General features: G+C 42.8%; 1 protein-coding gene across 2 annotated transcripts in view; it reads left to right on the top strand.

Annotated features, from left to right (window-relative positions):
* Positions 1–17,680, top strand: part of itgb5 (integrin, beta 5) — a 43,441-nt gene extending 25,761 nt beyond the window's left edge. Inside the window, exons 12-17 of one of the 2 annotated variants that reach the window (XR_014598058.1) lie at positions 9,517–9,739; positions 11,392–11,492; positions 13,711–13,830; positions 14,090–14,256; positions 15,198–16,714; positions 16,745–17,680. Coding sequence is in view for 1 of the 2 variants with exons in the window: in XM_084022872.1 (XP_083878998.1) it covers positions 9,517–9,739; positions 11,392–11,492; positions 13,711–13,830; positions 14,090–14,256; positions 15,198–15,293 (707 nt within the window). In the remaining variant the exon portion in view is untranslated. Of the gene's footprint in view, positions 1–9,516; positions 9,740–11,391; positions 11,493–13,710; positions 13,831–14,089; positions 14,257–15,197 lie in introns of both variants that reach the window. The other variant, XM_084022872.1, reaches the window with a different exon arrangement.
* The last annotated feature ends 2,056 nt before the right edge of the window (positions 17,681–19,736 follow it).

Consider the following 19,736-nt stretch of genomic DNA (forward strand, 5'->3'; position numbering starts at 1 on the left):
ATACTATTCTGTTTGACCACAGTCGTCTGCTGCAGACGTTTACTGCGGCTTTTGTAATTTTGAAAGCTCGTTTTGATGCCTTGAAGTAATGAAATTGGGGAAATCCGCTCTTTCTTCAGAATGGGTTCCAGCTAACCGGCTCAGTCCAACGGTAACAAAACCCACCGACCGTCGCCTCGCAAGCTCAGTCATTAACACATCGGGTCATGTTTGTTTAATCCCTACAGGAATGTATAATAATATAATGCTGTAAGGGTACATGCTGTGATGAGAGCATTGTCATAGCAAGGTTGCCAGGCAACCTGCAGAGATGCTGACTAGAAGTACTGGACATATGCGTGGATGTATTACAGGTTCCAAGATGGCTCCCCAGTCATTCCAATGGAAGTTTTTCACTCGGTGTTATGGTATTACACTGTTATTATTATCGTCGATGTTATAAATATCATAAATACCGTACTCGTACTCGTATAACACCTTTTACTTTTAATAAAACAACGCAAGGAAATTAAATGAAAATGTCTGTTAACCAATCTTAATCAAAGGCCTGGTTCAGGAGAAAAGTATGAAGTTCACGTTTAAAGATTTCCACACTTCCAGCATTGTCCTCCTCCTTCTCCATGGCGTGTTAGTGTACCTGTTAACAACACTACTGCATGTTAAATTGAGTACTAAATGAAAAATAACAACAGGTGTGACCTTTTCAAATAATCTCCTGTGATTATTAACAACAGAAGCAAACTGTAGGTGCGTGACAGTGCAGCCAGACCGCTCCTGCCTGTTTGTCAGTGTTGTACTTTGAACAGCAGGGATTTGTTTCTCTATGCTCCAATCTGACCGTCTATCAGGATTATAGGCCTTCTTTTATCTCACGACATTTAACTCATATCCCCGCGATCCGTTGGTTACATCTGGCTTTGTTTTTATGGGTCTCTTGAAAAGCAGTCAATCTCAAGAAGTTGCCCAAACTTTGCGTTTGATGTTTACATCTACCAGCGCTGCCCCTCCGTCACGTTGGCTTATTAAAGCTTCAGCAGTTTGAAGAGGCAGACAGAAGAGCGTCTGTGTGTGTTATCAGTCCATCGTCCAATCAGGACTCCTGAATGACAGAAAATGTCACCGTGTCCTCACGTAAACCGAGATGCGTGGGGAAATGATGGACACGTGTTTTTCGGTGAGACAGACAGCTGATTTTCCTTCATGTCATTTTCTCCCGTCTGTGAATTTTCTGTGGAAAAAAACCAACCTAACCCTGTGCCGAGTCAGCAGTTGGCTTTCTCGCTGACTCTCCTTGTTTACAGAAGCCGCTGTCATTCCAGAGGTTTTACAGGACTCAACTTAGAGGCCTTCTCCGCAGCTTTGTTTTTGTGGTTCTTCGTTCTGTCTTATTGAAAGCATCGCTTCTGTTTCCATCTCTGTTTTGTCAGTTTTTGTCTGGCAGGGACTGAAATAATACCAACTCTCTGCCACAGTTTGAAATTAGTGTGTGTGTGTGTGTGTGTGTGTTTGTGCATTTGTGCTGAATACCTAAATATATTTAAAGTTCCCCTTGAAGAGGAAATAAGTCCAACAAAAAGCAGCCCTTCATTTTGGTACAATGTGACCGAGTTTCAACGCCTGTTTCATTTTTCTCTGTATTTCTTTTTCACTCGGACACACAAAGCAGTAATCTTATCCCTGAGCCTACTGTGTAATTAGTGGGAGTGGTTTTAGATATTGTTCTGCTGTCTCATTTAAAGTCATGCTCTTATTTTGCGTTCCCCTCCGGGGTCAGGGAGGGGCTGCATGCCGATACGTTCGTCCAGCCCCACATCTCTGGTGCACTAAGCTCTCATGTCGTTTGACATGCCTGTTTAAAAAGCCAGACAACGGAGCTTGTTTTAGAATCCACTGTGGTTGCCGCTCATACTAACTTCTGGCTGTCACAAAGACCAGCGCCATCGCTGTGGTTCAGTTCTACTACAACGGATTGCAGTGGCGACATTGTTTTTAGCCTTTTATGATGGGAAACCCACTTCCACCAACAAGTCCCTGGTCATTTTAGTCCCGGGTCTACTTTACGACTCGGAACTAAAAGCTTCCTCTTGCCCATTGGTGGCGGCGTTTCCATAGCGGTCTAACATCTGGAGGTTTGCATGGGCACTTTGCAGCCTGCAGTTCAGTGTCATCTAAAAAGAACAAAAACAAACCATTTACTGCTGCATATTATCTATCAGCGCATGTTGGATGAAAAGCAGACGAGGAAAAAGAAGCTAAGAGCTTCTGTCTCCACAGTAAATCATCTGCTGAGTCTTGGATGGTTATTTGTTTATTGGGTTCTGGGTTTTTGCTCTCGTTCACAGCATCACCGCGTCTGTCTCTTCTCTCTTCTTCCTCAATATCCTCAAGAATCTCCTTGATTTGTAACGGCTCATAAGCCTGATGGTCATAAAGACGACACGGTTGTTTTTCTGAACCAGCGAATCCAAATAATTTCAAATGGCTGAGAGCTCGACTGCAACAATCAGAGTTTAGATTATCCTGTCCGAGTTTTATTTATACGTGTAGCTCAAACTGTGATTTGTTTTATTTTAGCGGGACATCACTGTTTCCTGTAGTGTTCAACAGCCAATCAAAGTGCTGCACAGAAAAGACGGAGACGAATCAACGCACGACATGGGGGAGAACAAGGGTGGTGTGATTTATCTATGCGATGTTCCCCTTTATGTGAAATAATAATGGTGAACTGCAACATTTTTTTATTCCTAAAGAAATATAATTAATCTGAATCTGCTCTTTTTAGATTTACAGAATAATTTGGGAATATCTCCGATGTAAAATCATCTTCTGTAAATCAAAAGAGCACATTGAGATTATTTTTCATTAATTAATTGTGGTTATAATTATAATAAAATATATTCACAGATAAATAAAGGGATAAACAGCTCACTAATTATATTACATAAAGGATTACTTACAGCTCCCTTGTTCTGCAGGGCAAACATCTCCAGAATGATTAAATGGTCAGGTGAAGGTTGTGATATGTGTCAATAATAAAGTAATAATTCAACTAGTTATAATAAAGCAAAATATGAAATTGCATAGTTTTACATCAAAAACTGAAAACAGAATATCTCATACCGTCTTTAATTTACTGTAATACTTTGTTTCCCCCCACTTGACGCTACCATTCACATGCACACATCTATTAACTGTATACATTAATGCTCAAGGACACTGAGGCCGGGGATTGAACCGCTGACCTTCTGATGAGTGTAAAACCACTCTGCCTCCTAAAGATTATATGCAGGAATACCAACAATGTACTCCCGAAGGACTCCCGACAGGAAACCGGAGATAAAGCTTGTGCGCCTTCTTCACTCTTCCTAAAGTCTTTTCCCCCTAAATTCTTTGTGTGATGCAAGCGAACCACAAGTATTTAATATATTCAGTGAAGCTTTTCATGAGGCTCAGCTGAGAGCAGAAAATAGACGATGCTTCAGAGTGCAACTGGAGCCGTAAGAGGCATGTTTTCTTTCCAAACACACACAAACGCACCACGACCTCCGGGACACAGGCTGCTCTTTGGACGCCACTGCAGGAAGTGACTGTTTCTCTCTTCGCATCAACAGTGGGCCCTCCACCCAGCCCCTCCACCCAGCCCCTCCATCCAGTCCCTTACCCAGCCCCTCCACTCAGCCCCTCCACCCAGCCCCTCCACTCAGCCCCTCCACTCAGCCCCTCCATCCAGCCCCTCCACCCAGCCCCTCCAACCAGGCCCTCCACCCAGCCCCTCCACCCAGCCCCTCCACCCAGCCCCTCCATCCAGCCCCTCCACCCAGCCCCTCCATCCAGCCCCTCCATCCAGACCCTCCATTCAGATTCCTCCACCCAGCCCCTCCATCCAGCCCCTCCATCCAGACCCTCCATTCAGATTCCTCCACCCAGCACCTCCACCCAGCCCCTCCACCCAGCCCCTCCACCCAGCAGTTCCATCCAGTCCCTCCATCCAGCCCCATCCATCCAGTCCCTCCATCCAGTCCCTCCACCCAGCAGTTCCATCCAGTCACTCCATCCAGCCCCATCCATCCAGCCCCTCCACCCAGTCCCTCCATCCAGCCCCTCCACCCAGCCCCTCCACTCCAACTCACAAGGCTAGACGTGATGCTCAGCTGATCTAGAACCACTGGGACGAGGATTGACGGATTACACATCCCATTCTCCCTCACTTCTCCTCACAAAACATGCAAGCGAGTGGATAACGCTTTTGTGAACAAGCTATCCCTGCAGACGCTTAATATTTGGATATGCTCAAAGCACTGTTGGCCCCAGATGTCAGAGATAATTTGCTCTGAGAACATTTTGTTTATTTTGAATGCATTCATGATAAGGGAAGGATTAGTTTTTAGAGCAGTAGCTCTCACTGTCTGGCACATTTGCATGATACGGTACAACAATATCCTACAAATAACCCGACAGCTCGTTTCCTTTTTATAGGAGCTCCAAATATTTACATAAGCCCGTTTCAATGTGATGTTGAAATCCATCATGTCTCCGGGGTTAGGGTTCGTGCTGGATTGGGTTTTTAAGAAATATATTTTCTAGTTCCCATAACTGTGCTTTTATTAAAGGCAGCCAATTATTCCGCTGACATTACATTTTTAAGGAGCTGGTGTGTCACTAGTTGGGAGAGTTAAGCAGATAGTAATCTCCGATTGCCATAGTGTCTTACACAGTTACATTTAACCACTGTGGGAATCAATAATCTCACATCTAAATGGGTTTACTCAGCTTATGTTTTATTATGCCCTTGTAACAGAGATGAAACGATGCAACAATCTCTCTTCATGGCCCATTTACATGATCTTCATCAGCAGATGGAGTTTTCCCAGATGTCCTGGAAATGCAGATGTTCCAAATAGCATTTCCTTTAAACACATATCTCTAAAGTCATTCCCATACGATTATCATATGCTTAACGATGCATCTTAAATTACTGGATTGCAATATGCACCGATCCAATATCATGTTATCATCATATAATGTACATGTTGTACACTACACATGCCACTCGCCACCCGATCTGTACATCCTGCCCGATCGCTACTGCACATGTGCAAACTAGTACCACACACGTGTTAAACACTCTCCTGGTTGTTCCCTGATGGTGCTGCATTGTATAACTAGCTCGTTAACATTAGCTGTTAGCAGTGCTGCTTGGCAACAACAGAGGTCACAGCTAACGTTAACGGAGGTTGCATTGAGTTACATTAGGATGCGTTAAAGCAAGTTCAAGGAAAAATGAGTATTGGGCGAACTTTGTGTTCAAATAGAATCTGTAAACTTTTGTTATGGGGAGAGATGTGATTAAATAGTTGTTTTTAATGCAGTGGTATCGGTTCTGTTCTTGATGTTGACCGATATACAAGTCCAAGTATCGGAAACTGAATCGGAAAAAATAGTCTCTCTAAATGTCTCACATATTACTGCACTATTTTCAGCTTTGTTAATTTATGTGTCTTTAGCTCGGTGGTGTATCATGAAGACGATGAAAGCACTCGACTATTCTCTCCATTTTTCATTCCTTTTTTTCCCGGCTCGTCTGTTATCGTGATGCAAGATGGGAATTAACTCGGTGATCTGTAATCAGCACATCACAGGAAGCGAGCAGCATGGGGGGAGACCCCGACTGCACCAGGTCGAGTACTTTGACAGCCTGGTTTCCTGCTTCCAGTCGCTCAATCTCTGCTGCACTTGCCAAGTGGAAGTCTGTTGACAACAAGAAGATCAGAGGGAGCACGAAACCATTTCTCAACGCTACTCGGCCCACAAGTCAACATTTGAGAGAAGCACATGCACAGATGCCGATCACTTCTCCAGCTGTTTGACACCTTCTGAACCTTCTGCTCCTACCAATCCATGCAAAGGGCTCTACACTGGGTGGTGCTAAAATTCAAGATACCTCTACGTCACTCTCATGGCTAAGGGAGCTGACCGAAAGCTGCCAGCTGTATTACCGCATACCGTATCTGAAATACAGACCCAGATGGTTTGGAATTATGTGTTATTCTGCAAAGAGAAAACAGGCAGAGGTCACAGAAAGTATTGGTATTGGCTGCTTGTCCAGACTGTTTCTCGAGAAATGTCATGGAAACGTATCTCAAAAGGGTCTCAAAAGGGTCCGACAGCACGGCCAAAAGAAATGGGACGACTTTGCCAGCTAAATAACAAAAGTGACGGCGGGACAAAGAAGCTGTGCACCAAACATCTGTTTTGCAGCGTGTTGGTGATGATTATCATATTGCTGAGTATCGCTGAGTATTCTCGTCTGTCAGCTCATCATAAGTGAGATGTGGTGAGCCAAAGCTATCTGGATCTAGGCAGAGATGCAGTACCTAGGACACTCAAACTGCTTATAGATGGTACTACCATGTTGGGATCTCTTACTTAGGGTATTATTCTGGAAGAGTAAGATGTCTCCTTGCAGATAAGAGGTTGTTGGCTGTCTGAATCCCCCGGAAATGGACTGGTTGCATCAGTGGAAGCTCTTTAAGTCCCGTTGCTAATGCATTTCATGTTCGTTCTCACACAAACACGTCAAACTAATTGATATACAAGATTCTGATCTGTTTGTGTCCTGCATTCACATTAACTTGCGTTGCCTTAAACCTGCATTAAAGGTACACTGCAGCGTTTAGATGGATCTATACGCAGAAATGGAATATCATATTTCTAAGTACCTGAACTTTAAAATAAGCATTGTTGTGTTTTAGTTACTTCAGAATGAGCCTTTTATACGTACATATGGAGCAGGTTCTCTTCACAGAGCCAAACGCCATGTTACTACAGAAGCCTAGAGTGGACAAACAAACTAGTAGTTCTCCTACACGGTTGGCACTTTTCTGGAAGCAGCTGCATCTGAGAATAAAACTGGTGAGAGCAGTGAAACTGAACCAAAATAGTTATATTAGCTGTCCTGGGATGGAAATTAGCATTCTTGCTACTTCTAGCACACTTGCATCCTGCATTTTCTTTTTTAGAACAGTTATTACATTTGTTTTACCTCACTCCAACTGTTTCACATATCTGGTCCTAATTTGCATCTTTTAACTATACATGCAGAAAAAAACACTCAAATCAATTTCTTCAGTTTTGTTGTATCAAAGTCCATTATATTAACAGCTGTATAAGTGCAGCTTTCAAGTTGCACAAAGCTTCCAAAACTAAAGAACTGTGAAACAATATGCACACAGTGAGCAGAGGAGTGTTTGTAGACGGCAGACCTGGGAGCAGCTCGTCAGGACTTGTTGAACACTATGTTGATGTGAGAGCAGCTGCACTTGCACTTCGTTTATCCTCCCTAAAGTCTCACCAAAACATAAAACAGAGAAGGAAAGGCCTTGCCCTGTGAATGCCCGAGCAGTGGTGTCATTTAAGGACACGCTCTCAGGGTTGGCACCACGACTCGGCACCATGACTCAGCCACATGCCAGTCGTCATGTCGGCCTCACTTGCACGGCCTCAGGTTTGGGAGTGCTCAAGACGCTTAAAATAAAAAAAAAGGATTCATTTCATTAGTGTCATTTTTTCCATCTTTTTAAAAATACTTAGAAAAAATGCACAATCGACAAGCGAGACATGTTAATATAAAAAAAAAAATAGAAAGAAATGACAGCATGTCTGAGTCCAGACTGATTGTTGCACAACCCCGACCACTAGTTTGATGATTAAGCTGGATTGACTTGTTTTGGAGAAGTCTGTGTACTCTTTGAGGATCTGGGTTGAGTTTCAGCCTCTGTTTTTCTCCCTCGCTGTGTGTCTCACGTGAACGGCAGCAGATTCTCATCGTTCTTATGCTTGTTGGCCAGAAGGAGACACTTTTCTTCACTTCTCTGTTAGATCACAACCCTGTCTTCTAATTTTCTAATGAATTGTATTTTTAATGTTCTTATTTATGCTCTTTTCTTAGATAGGAGACATTTAACAAATGCAAAACATCTTGTTTTCATAGTTCACAAATTGTTTGTCTGGGGCAGTTGCATGTGAGAACAAATGAAAGACAGGTTGAAAGGAAATAGTTCCTACATGAAACTGCTCACAACAAGCTCTGTGGATTATCTTGAGTAACCGGGTCTTGATTTCTGCAAAGAGACATTGCTGTTATATGTGTATAATAGTGACGAATCCCCACCACAAGTTCCTAAAGGTATTTATTCTCTGTGCATGGACAGAATGGATGCATGGATGAATTGTTGACGTCCAGTCTCTTAGAATACATTGAGGAACGTTCCCACAGCACCATTTTTGTGGTTTTCACAAGGGTTTCCAGTTTGGAGTTCTGTTGGAACTGTTTGCTGCTACAAGATCAGCATAGTCTCATTAGCAGCTGCCCTTGTATCTGACACATCTGGCTGCTATTGTTCAGCATATTTCTTCTGATACAAACCCCGAATTCTTGGATATGACACGCCTGCAGCCTGTGTTGATAAAGTGCAGACATCGCCTTTCTGTCCGCTCCTTATCCATCCATGAGATAGCAGCTTTTAATGAATGTGGTCTTTTGTGAAGGAACAACTTGTGTGAAACAAGCTCGTCAAGTAACCCTTCACTGATTACAGCTGCTGTCCTCCCCCCCCCGTCAGGGCTTCCTCTTGTCTGCGGAGGGAGAGCGGTCGCTTAGACGACCGAGACGAATCAGAGTTTCAACAAGACCCAGAGGGACACGGCTTTCTCCCGATGCCTTCTGTTGGATCTGTTCCAGTGCAGATAACAAGCAAACGAGTGTGGCACAAAAAGGGGCAGTTAGCTCAGCGGAGATGTGGAGTAGCTCAGCGCTGTAAAGCTCCAGCTGCTCCAGCTGTCAAACTGAGGATACTCTGTGTGTGTGTGTGTGTGTGTGTGTGTGTGTGTGTGTGTGTGTGTGTGTGTGTGTGTGTGTGTGTGTGTGTGTGTGTGTGTGTGTGTGTGTGTGTGTGTGTGTGTGTGGTCATGGCACTGGCTGCTGTTGGGTTTTGTCATGGACTATGTGACCCAACGTATCTGCTATCCGACTTTTTCAATCCCGGTACTGATACCTGGTCTGTGGGTATCTACCGAGTACCGATCTGATATCGGTGTAATGAATAAGCTGCATGACTCACTGTGTGGAAGAGACTGGGATATTTTATATGTTTGGCAACATTGGAATGAAGACAGGAATTCAAATTGCATATAATTTATATGCTATTGAGTTGATTTGAATAAATCAACCACATTGTCACTTATTTACATTACAAATATGTTACATACAAACGACTGTGTGCTCCCGAAAGCTCTTTTTCAACACGACAACACAAAGCCAGCTCCATAAAGAAATGATTTTCCCACATTGATGTGGAAGGCCTCGACTGGCCTGTGCTGACCTGAACTCCATCCATCGATGTTTAGGATGGAGTTGCTCTCAGCTGGCACTGGATTGACTATTGGTGTCACAGTATCAGACCAGATCACCACTCTCCCCCGTAACGACCACTGCTGACTTCCCTTGTGTTCTTCCAGGTCATGGAGAATGCCACTGTGGGGAGTGTAAATGCCACGCTGGCTACATTGGCGACAACTGCAACTGCTCCGAGGAGACGTCCACCTGCATCGCAGACGACGGCCAGATGTGCAGCGGGCGGGGCAACTGTGTGTGCGGCCGCTGCCAGTGCACCGAGCCGGGGGCCTTTGGTGATACCTGTGAAAAATGCCCCACATGCCCCGATGCCTGTGGCACTAAAAGGTGAAGTCAAGCAGCAACGTAATGAGCACTAAAACACACAAAAATGTTTTTTACAATCAGGCACATGGATATTTGGGATCATTCTTTGGGGGAAGCGAAAGGTTTTATTTAAGGGAAAAGGTGGAAAATTGAAACAAGATGTCCTCAGGAATCTACGGTGATTAGATGCAGTCAGGCGACCAGGGAGAAGGTCGGCCAAACCCTTCGCATAACTCACTCACTTACGGGCTTATCCCAGCTTTGATGGCAAAGTCATACAGGAGTTGTCCAGATAACTCTCATGCCACTTGTGACCCTGCGAAATGAAACCGTTGACCCGCCACTTGAACTTCAGCATCACTCAGTGTGGCAGCGCAGGCTCTTTGAGGTTGGGGGTTAAATGCCTATCAGACGTCTAGTAAAGAGTCGAATAACTGCCGTGTCTGCTCAACAGGCCTCCTCTAATACACAAGACTCTGGTTTTCGAAGGCAGCCGCAATCTTTACGGAGCGACCTTTCACCCCTTGACCACACATGCCGTCACTGTATCTTGTCATTGAATGCGCGACCAGTCAGGTGATATCTGGAAGATGAAACGAAGCTGAGCAGCCACCCAAATCAGTTGTACATGCCTGTGCACTTCTCCATGATTTATAGTTTGTAACCTCCACTGTGGGATGTATGTTTAACTTCAGTATGTTTAGTTAGCAGAATACCGAGAAGACAGATGTATAACCTTCATGAAGGGAGGATTGTGGCTTTAAGCGGCATACGTTTTAGCTAGATGTGTCTAATAAACTCTTTTGGAGGATTGCGTGGCCTTTGCAGCTGCTAAACCTGTGCAAACAAGGCAAAAAAGAAAGCGTGTAATTCTCAAAGCCCTCGCTATTTGCGCTCCCATGCTTTTTGCACGTATTTAATTTGGTAATGTGCAGACATTTGGGCTAAGATCGGACCCTTTTTAAGTGAATGCCACACACTGTTGCAGTGAAATTATTGGTGTTTTCAAAGATTTGGTGGCAACTAAGGCACATTTATTAAGGGCTGCTCAAACTCACTCATGTTGGGATGCAGTGGCAGTTTTTTTCATTTTTTTTTTTTTTTTTGACGCTGCTGTGCCTCTTCCATAATCGTGCGCATCTTTTCTGGACTTAGTTTCTGCTGCAGGTGTTAAATAAACTCATGTCTTAAATAACTCTTAAAATAAGAGAATTTAGTTCATATTTTCCTCATTTATTGATGTATAATTCCACCCACTAAACACATGCAGAGACGTGTACAGGCACAGTGAAAGGAGAGGGTTTGGGAGAGAAGTGCACAGAGGGTGGGCTCGTAATCACCAACAACACAGACTTGTTTTCAGCCGTGAAGCGTTGCAGAGAGCTGACGTGACTGTACCAGCGTCGCCAACAGAGTCGCTGGCTGCTGTGTATTTGTTTTGCTTGCTGCACGCCGGTCCACCTTAAGCTGCAGAGAAACTTCCTGTGTTCTAACATTACAGCTGACGTTCCCAGAGTAAAAATAACACATTTAGATGATTTGTGCTCTCTGCTCTCCGAGTGCTTTCTAGCTCATGAATAAAGAGGAAAGAAGGCATTTTTTATATCCCGTCTCAGAATACTGGAGATTTGAGTGCTTGGCTTTTCTGTTAAACTTGCTCCTCTCTGCCTCAGGGAGTGTATCGAGTGCCGGCTTTTCAACTCCGGACGCCTTGCAGACAACCAGACCTGTCAGCGCCTGTGCAAGGATGAAATCATCACAGTGGAGACCCTTAGTGAGTTCACACACACACACACACACACACACACACACACACACACACACCAGCTGGCTGGCAGAGACGATCATTAACAGCTGTGGCATCTGCAACAGTTTCACTTTTCCCATTACATTGTTCTTCCACTGTCACTTTTTATTAGACGTTTCATGTTATTGCGATACAGTAAAGTGTACAGGGATTTCTGTTTACGTGACACATTTAGCACGTCCGATGTGTTGCATAACAACGCTCACAGCAGCCTAGTGCCATGCTGCCATTGCAAGAAAGGAAAAAAGGAATTTCATACGCCGACAATGGAATAAGAACAAGATGGAGTGTCGTTAAAAATGGTTAAACACATCCTGAGGCAACGCGTTCATCACGTCCATTTTCCTGTTTTATTTAAGCAATTACATTATTTTGAACATACTTATGATACAATATGTAGAATTAAAATTTGTGTTTGTAGCTTTTATGACAAATAAAGCACAACATTTAAGACGAGGCTCAGTGTTGATAAGTGTACTTACTCTCTATTTTACATTAATGCCACATAAGAAAGAAAAGTAAAAAATGAAGCTGTATCCAGAGATTATGTCAGCCAATTATTAAAAGGTTGGTGATTTAATCCCTGAGCTCCTGCTGCCCATGCATCAAAGTGCCTTTGAGCAACACAGTGAAAGCCAAGTAGATTCTTTATCATCATTACACACAGAACAGATACAGAGACAACAAAATGCAGGTTAATATCTGACCAGAAAATCAAAAAGAAGTTAGAAGTTCTCCATACGCGTAATGAGGAGCAATCATGCTGAAAACATTTGCATGTGATTGACTCCAGATCATAGTCTTAAGAAGAGGGAGAGGGTGGGGAGCGCTGGCACTCGGAGCGCTCCAGCCATAAATGCACGACAGACTTTAAAATGACATTTTAGATCTTATTAGATTTAGGTTTTTCTTTTTCAGAACGTGATTATCCACTTCACGACTTTCAACCATTATTGTGGGGATCCAGTTATAGAATTGGGGGCTAAAACGTTGTATGTTGCAGGTGTAAGTATAAGAAATGCTTATATTAAAATATAGTTTTCAGAATAAACAGCTAGAGGTATGAATGCAATTGGATGTGTAGAATATAGACAGTATAATATATATATGAATAGGTGGTCGAAGGTGTCCATGGGCACCGCCGCTTCTGTAATTAAAAGAATCCATTTTAAGTATAAAGTCCTGTCCTACCTGCTCTGTAGGCAGAATCCACCCACTGAACAAACGCTCCCTCGTGTGTCCTTTTTATAAAAGCAGGAAGCCGGCGTTACTGTAAGCAGGTGTAGCTGTGATAGTCGGTCGTCCCTCGGAGCCTGAAGGAGACAGTGGGGAGGTGTTAAGGAATGCATTAATAAGAGGGTTGTGATTAATGGCCTTTGTGGCACTGTGATGCTGCACAGAGGAGAAAGAGAAGGTTGAGTGTTATAAAAACTACTATAGGACCATTTCATATGGGCTCAGCGTGGCCCTGACCCAGATCCGACGTGTTTGGGAGCATTCCCGGCTAGTTCAGCCATCCGACCGGCCTTAATGGACTCCACATGTACATTCCAGATACTTTGAGCATGAAATAGAGGAGGAGGGGCCGATTGGGGGTGCGGGGGTGTGAACCGGGCCAGTGTGACCTCACCCTCCCCTGTGGAGCTTTTCAGTCTTTTTAGGTGATGAGGATTGACTGGAAACGAGGGCACCCAAATAATCAGCTGTGATTGCACAGCAAAGACATCCCGGCTATGTGTCGATCGTTTTCCCCTCGGTGTCGGATTCCTCTTCAGCGTTGCTTCTTCCTTTCCTGTCCTCTTTGTTCCCGAATCTGAAGCCAAACCTTGATGCATGATAATGAAAATATGATTTCCTTCAAAACACTGGGAGAAAGTGAGCTCCTACAGAATGAAGAAACTAATAAAATGGTTGTTAGTGGGGAGGAGAGTGTTATAAGTGAAAGCAAGTCGATAAAAGTTAATTTTGGTCAAGTAGCGCTGTTGTTCAACACTCGTCATTTTGTTTTGGTTAATTATTTTTAATAGGATAGAACTGTGGTTTCTTAACAGTTTATTTTGTTTCCTTTTCTCCACCTTTTTGTGGCAAAAAAATGAGTAAAATGAGTATAAAGATGATTGTAACTGACCTGACGTTTTCTTTATGCATTATGACTTGAGTGTGTCTCTCTGCCTTTCCCTTCCAGAAACGGAGGACCCCGGCGCCGTGCTTTGTCTCTATAAGACAGAAAACGATTGTGTCATGAAGTTCACGTATTCTGAGCACGCCAGCGGGCAATCCGTCCTCACAGCTCTGAAAGAGCCAGGTCAGTGCTCCGAACCGCAACACATGAGATATTCAGAACTTTTTACCCGGCTTTGAATGCTGTGTTTATAAACCGCAACCTGCAGATCCTGATCATTCTGCCTTTTAATAAACAGTCTTAACTAAGACCATCAAAGAATAATGATGGTTTATTCCAACTCAGGTCTCGTTTTTGTAGCGTTAACCATCATTCCTTTCAGTGATTTAGATCTGAATGTATTTCCTGAATTTGATCTAACTTTGCCTTTTTCCTGTGTCAGAGTGTGGTGGCGGGCCAGAAGCTATGATGGTGCTGCTGGCGGTGGTCGGCAGCATCCTGCTGGTGGGAGTGGTGCTGCTCGCCGCCTGGAAGTTGGCCATCACCGTTCACGACCGGAGAGAGTTTTCACGCTTCCAGAGCGCACGATCACGAGCCCGATACGAGATGGTAGGAATCCTCCCCGCTTCCCCTCAAACAGCGTTTGGGTGGAGTTTACTGCATCTTCCAGAACCAAATACGAGGCTCGTAAAACACCACAAACTGCATCCTTAAAATTCAAATTGTCTCAGCGCTGCGAGCCAGAGACCCAGTCAGCGACCACATCCAAGAGTCCCAATATTAAAGCAACGCAACTTGTCTACTTTCCGTGACTTATTGGCTGATTCTCTAACATTAGAGACATTGTGTCAGACTCGTATCACGCAGCACTGTGTGCACATGCTACTATATCGTTCTTTATTTATTTAATGTTTTTTTCACTTAGATTTCTATTGAAAATGATGGACACGTACAAAACCCATGTAAACAAAATTACAGTTAAGTTCCGTAAGCAAGTGCTTCAGGTAGAGTCAATATGGAGTCCAGAAATAATAGTCTCTTACATGTGTGGGTATTTGTAACTGTAAATAAAAAGTAAAGAACGGTAGTATAATAAAGTAAAAAGGGAAGAGACAGTTGGAAAAAAATAAATAAATGATGAAGATAAATAAATCAACAAAGTGACATTTGAGCTAACTCCCTTATTTGTAGTGGAACATCATGATCTGATTACAGCCCTCTTCATTTGTGGTGTCGTTCAGTTTTCTTTTATGCTCGATCCACTTTTCCCACCTCGTCTCAGATTTCCCCTCCAGTCTCAGTATGTGTGTGAGTCTTTCCATGTCAAATATTCCTTCTACTCTCCCCATCCTTGTACCACGCACAGGTATCTGTCCCCACCCTGTATATTTACCTTATTTATTTCATTTTAACTTAACTGTAATATGCTTTTTTTTTCGTCCCCTCATTATGCCTAATCCGTTACTCCCAATTCCTGATTACAATCTCTCTCAAAAGCTCTGGCTTTGTGCCGTTGTATGATTTCCTGTTTTCCTGTCTCACGCCTTCAGGCCTCCAACCCTCTGTACAAGCAGCCGGTCTCTACACATTTTGTAGAAACCGACTTCAACATGTACGGGAAGTCCTTCAACGGAGGGGTCCACTGATCCCCCAGCAAATGGCGCGGCAGGACCGGTCCGACACACAGATCCCTGGAGGACCCGAGGTGGATGGCGGACTGATCACACACGTCCCTCTGTGGCCTTTTTTTATGTCTTTACACAGGAGATTGAAGCCGACCACAGAGATGATGTGACTTCTTTTTCTTCGTCTGTGTGTTTGGCTGACGGCGGCGGTCTGTGGAGGAGCGACGAAGCATGAACTCCTTGGTCTTGTTTAGAGAGAGAAAGAGTAAGACTAGTTAGCCGTGAGTTTGTCTGCAGTTACATAAAATAAACAAACTCTCAAGAAAACCATGACTCCCATCACAGAAAACCAAGCTTTGCACAGAGCAGACAGGACATCAACTTATATTTGTATATTTTTATAAACACTAAAAATGCCTTTTTGTTTTTTCTCAATATAAACTTTGCACCAAGCAGGACTTTTTTTCCCCTTCACATCCGATTATTTCAAATTCACAGGATTATTAAAACGCACACATTCTGAATGATGACGTTGTGGTACTACTAACATTTACTAAGCAATAGACTTCTTACTCTCATTTTGCACAGAGAATATTAAGACTCGAGTCTCGTAAAGATTTAAATTTTCTTGTATGTATGTATGTATGTGAGTGTTTGTGTGTGTATGTGAGTGTTTGTGTGTGTGTGTGTGTTGTAAGCTCCAATTGCACTCCCTTCTCTTAATCTGAATTGTAGGGTAGCAGCTCATCCTCCATGTTCCTCTCCATTTGTCTTTTTGTTAGCGAATCCCATGAAAAGAGCAGAACCAACAATGTGGTAGTCTTTGGGCCGTCCCGACCGACGGCGTCGTCACCTCTAGTTCCCCCCGAGGTAAACACTGTTAGCACTATCAGCTGCTCAGCCGTCGCCATGTTGAGAGCTGTAAGGAGGACCTGAATTTCATATGGGGCATATTAAATGTGTCAAAAATATAAAGTCATTTTCTAAAAGCATAATGCTAAAACAACTGGGCACTGTTTTTTTTAGCAAACATTACTTAAGTAGGACAAAACAGTGGCTTATTATCAGCAATAAATGAGTGAGTTATGTGATTAATACACATTTGAATCTCAAGTATTTACAGTGAAGCTGAAACAGTAACATGCGTACAATAATGTAGGTATTTTTTTTTATAATGGATTAATAATTTAAGTCTTTTTTTCCCTTCTTTTTTTCTAAAAATAATTTTTCTCCTTCCAGCTTCAGGAGTCAGTGCCAGTAATTTGCTGCTTTTCCCTGTTTTATTGTAAATTGCGTGTCTTTGGGATTTGGACAATTGGTCGGACAAAAAACACACCTTGGGCATTACTTTTTTTGTACTATTTTGATACATTTTGTAGATCAAATGATTAATCAAGGAAAGAATAGGTATATTAATCTTAGTCGATAGTTGCAGTGCATCGGTGTAACTCATTGAAGTGTCTCGAACGGAGCTCTATGCCACAGAGGAGAAGCTACAACAGGGCTTGAATATAGACATTTCTCATTCTTTGGTTTGGATCATTGTTAGTTTTGACCTTTTGGTTTGAGTAAAAAAAAAAAAAAAAGGTTTATGAATGAAATGTCACCATCGTCTGTCCCCTTAACGACACCTCCCAATCAGAGATGACATCACTTTAAATCCTGTATATCCAGCACTGTGGGAACTGCCTTAAAGACTTCTCGTGTCACGATGAAGTGGATTTGCTACACGTATGATCAGTGGAGGTGCGGATTAGATCACCTCTAACTCTGAATACAGACACATGCGGTACTCTGAGCTAATGTGGATTTTGGGCATGCTGTACGACTGGTTGCTACATTATGAGGTCGCTTTGACGATGTGTCCACCCTGTCTGCGCTGGGACTGGGTGGAAACTTTGAGAAACCTCAAAGGAGAGGCATAAATCACCCGTCTGCTGTTCTCACAGTGGGAGTCGCAGTCTGAACTGTCAGGGAAATCTGACGGTGAGAAACGTTACAGGCTCTGGGCGAGGAAGGAGGCCTCCCTGTGGCCTTTCTTGTGATGCTCTTCCAGTAAAAGTGGCAGGGACTTGGAGTTTGTATGTGCAAGAGTGTGTTTGAGTGCAAAATAAAAGTCTATGTAAATGTTATAACATGGGTATGTATGTACATACAGTGCCAAATGAAATGAAAATGTTCTGTTGTGGAGTTTTGACTTGGCTTGGCTCTGTGTCTGTGGCACAGTTGACTTAAAAAAAAAAAAAAAAAAGAATCACCCAGCCACACTTTTTTCAGCTCAAACATTAAATCTTTACTTCTTCTTCCTGTACCGGCATGAACATTTCACATGGATGAACAGACTCACACCACTGTGTTTATGTAATTCTGCACACAGAGCAAGAACAATAAATTTGCTTTTGTCCAACGCCGGGGGAGTCTGTTGTGTTTGGCTCAGTCGTACCTTAAATATTATAATACAGGGGCTGCACAAGGAGGAGTGGCATCAATCTACAGTCTAATTTTAAACATCACACATAACTCCGCCTGTGTGTATGCACACTTCAAAGTTTAGTGAAACATCTGTTTGGTCCACTTAGCCGTGTTCGTACATGTTTGATGTGTGATCATGCAGACAAGAAGGCTGCTCTGATGCTGTAATTTACACTGGAGTTTTTACAAAGTGACCCTATAATTACATATATTCAGTCGCTTACTTTGAATTAGCATTCAGGGATCAACTAACTAACTTAAAAAAGAAATTGGTTCCCGAAACTGAAAATACATTTGCCATTATTCGTTGCCTTATATTTTGAGTAATTAAAATACTATGCAGTTATATTTAAAAAAAAAAAAAGTGATGTACAAGAATAAAAGCTTTTTTACAGTAACCATAGTCCTGCAGTCAAATAACCTAACTTGCTTTACCATTGTCTCTAAAACAGACGGCTGATGTTCATTATTGTAATTCTGACTAACAGTATTTAAATATCATTATTGCAACATCTTTAAAATATTGATTTTCAGGGTGCATGTTTTACTTTTTGCCATCCCTATTTTATGTTGCAATTTTCTAAATGTTAAAACGTGGTTGCTATCAGCGGCAACCAAAGGCCAAGAATTGGTTGCCAATTTCCCAAAATAGTGGCCAATGGCAACAGCTGTTACTGTTGAGTCCTGATGTTGTCATTTTAAAGCAACATACCTCTATGTGGCCATTCCTGGAGTAATATTATTTGCAAACTGTATCCTAATCATCACATTTGTACTTAGATTTGTGAATATGTGCACTAATCTGTAAATGTACCCAAATGTGAAAACCGATCTGTGAATATGTACACAGAATTGAGTCCACATTTCGTGTACATGTTCATGAATCTATGCATGCATCTGTATACAGGATTGAGATCCGGTTTCACAACTTCCCACACACATTTGCAAATGATATCCCCCGTATTTATATATTTGAATGTGGTTTGTTGAGGAAAACCTTTTGGAAATACAAAAATTCTTCTTCTTGTCGTCTTACAGTAACTATTTCTCATGTAAGACAGGAGCTGTGATGTCAAACAAGCCAGTGTTTGTTTTATTATTCCTGCATGAGGTGAGCTCATGAATCTCTCCCCCTCCTGACGGGGTCTTCTGCCAGCACCCTGACATGCCTGTGAAGTCACAGAGCTCAAGTTAAATCTGGCTGAGGGAGGGAACGAACCCCGCTGCTGACGTCTGACCCTCATGAACAGAATCAATGTCCTGATTAGCTGTTGCTGAAGTGGCCCAACACACAGATGATGGAACATTGATTACTAGAGAGCATAAACGCTTTTCTCTGCTGAACATATACTTTTAGGAAACCTGACTCTTCAATGTCGATTAACTGCAAACAGGACTTCATGTTTTTTTCCCTCTTCACTCCCACAATAGTACCTGCTTTACTTTTAGCTGTCACAGCCTTTTTTAGGGATTCTTTTACCAGGATTTTATTGGTAATTACAAATAATAACATGTTAAACTGAAACGGCCCGTAAAGCATCAGCATGTTAACGTTGTCACATGCTGTTATTATTTACCTTGAGGCAGTGCTGTGCATATATACAGGCTCACAGAGCTGTATAACCTCTCCGTCTGTGTGTGTGGACACGCGTCCTTCTGCCCAGTCTGTCATAATGTACATGCAGCTGAGATCATTTCTCCTCCCCCTTGACTCGCACTTCCGTCTGTGAAAACGTTTCTGCTGGGGAAGCTATTTCTGACTTCTGAACACATATTTCAGTTCCTTTATTTGGTGTCTTCCCTGTTTTCAAGAAGCACCCTTTTTTGCCCTTCTGCTTAATTTCTTTAATGCAACAGCTTTCCATTCACGCTGCATTTTCAGCATAATTTCTCTTTTTCAGTGTTCTGCATGACGGCTCCTTGTAGAGGAATTAAAGTGATGGTTCGGAGTAAAATGCACCCTAGGTAATTTCCACCATGACATCCAGCCAA

This window comes from Eutrigla gurnardus (genome assembly GCF_963514095.1).
Source record: "Eutrigla gurnardus genome assembly, chromosome: 12".
Lineage (NCBI taxonomy): Eukaryota > Metazoa > Chordata > Actinopteri > Perciformes > Triglidae > Eutrigla > Eutrigla gurnardus.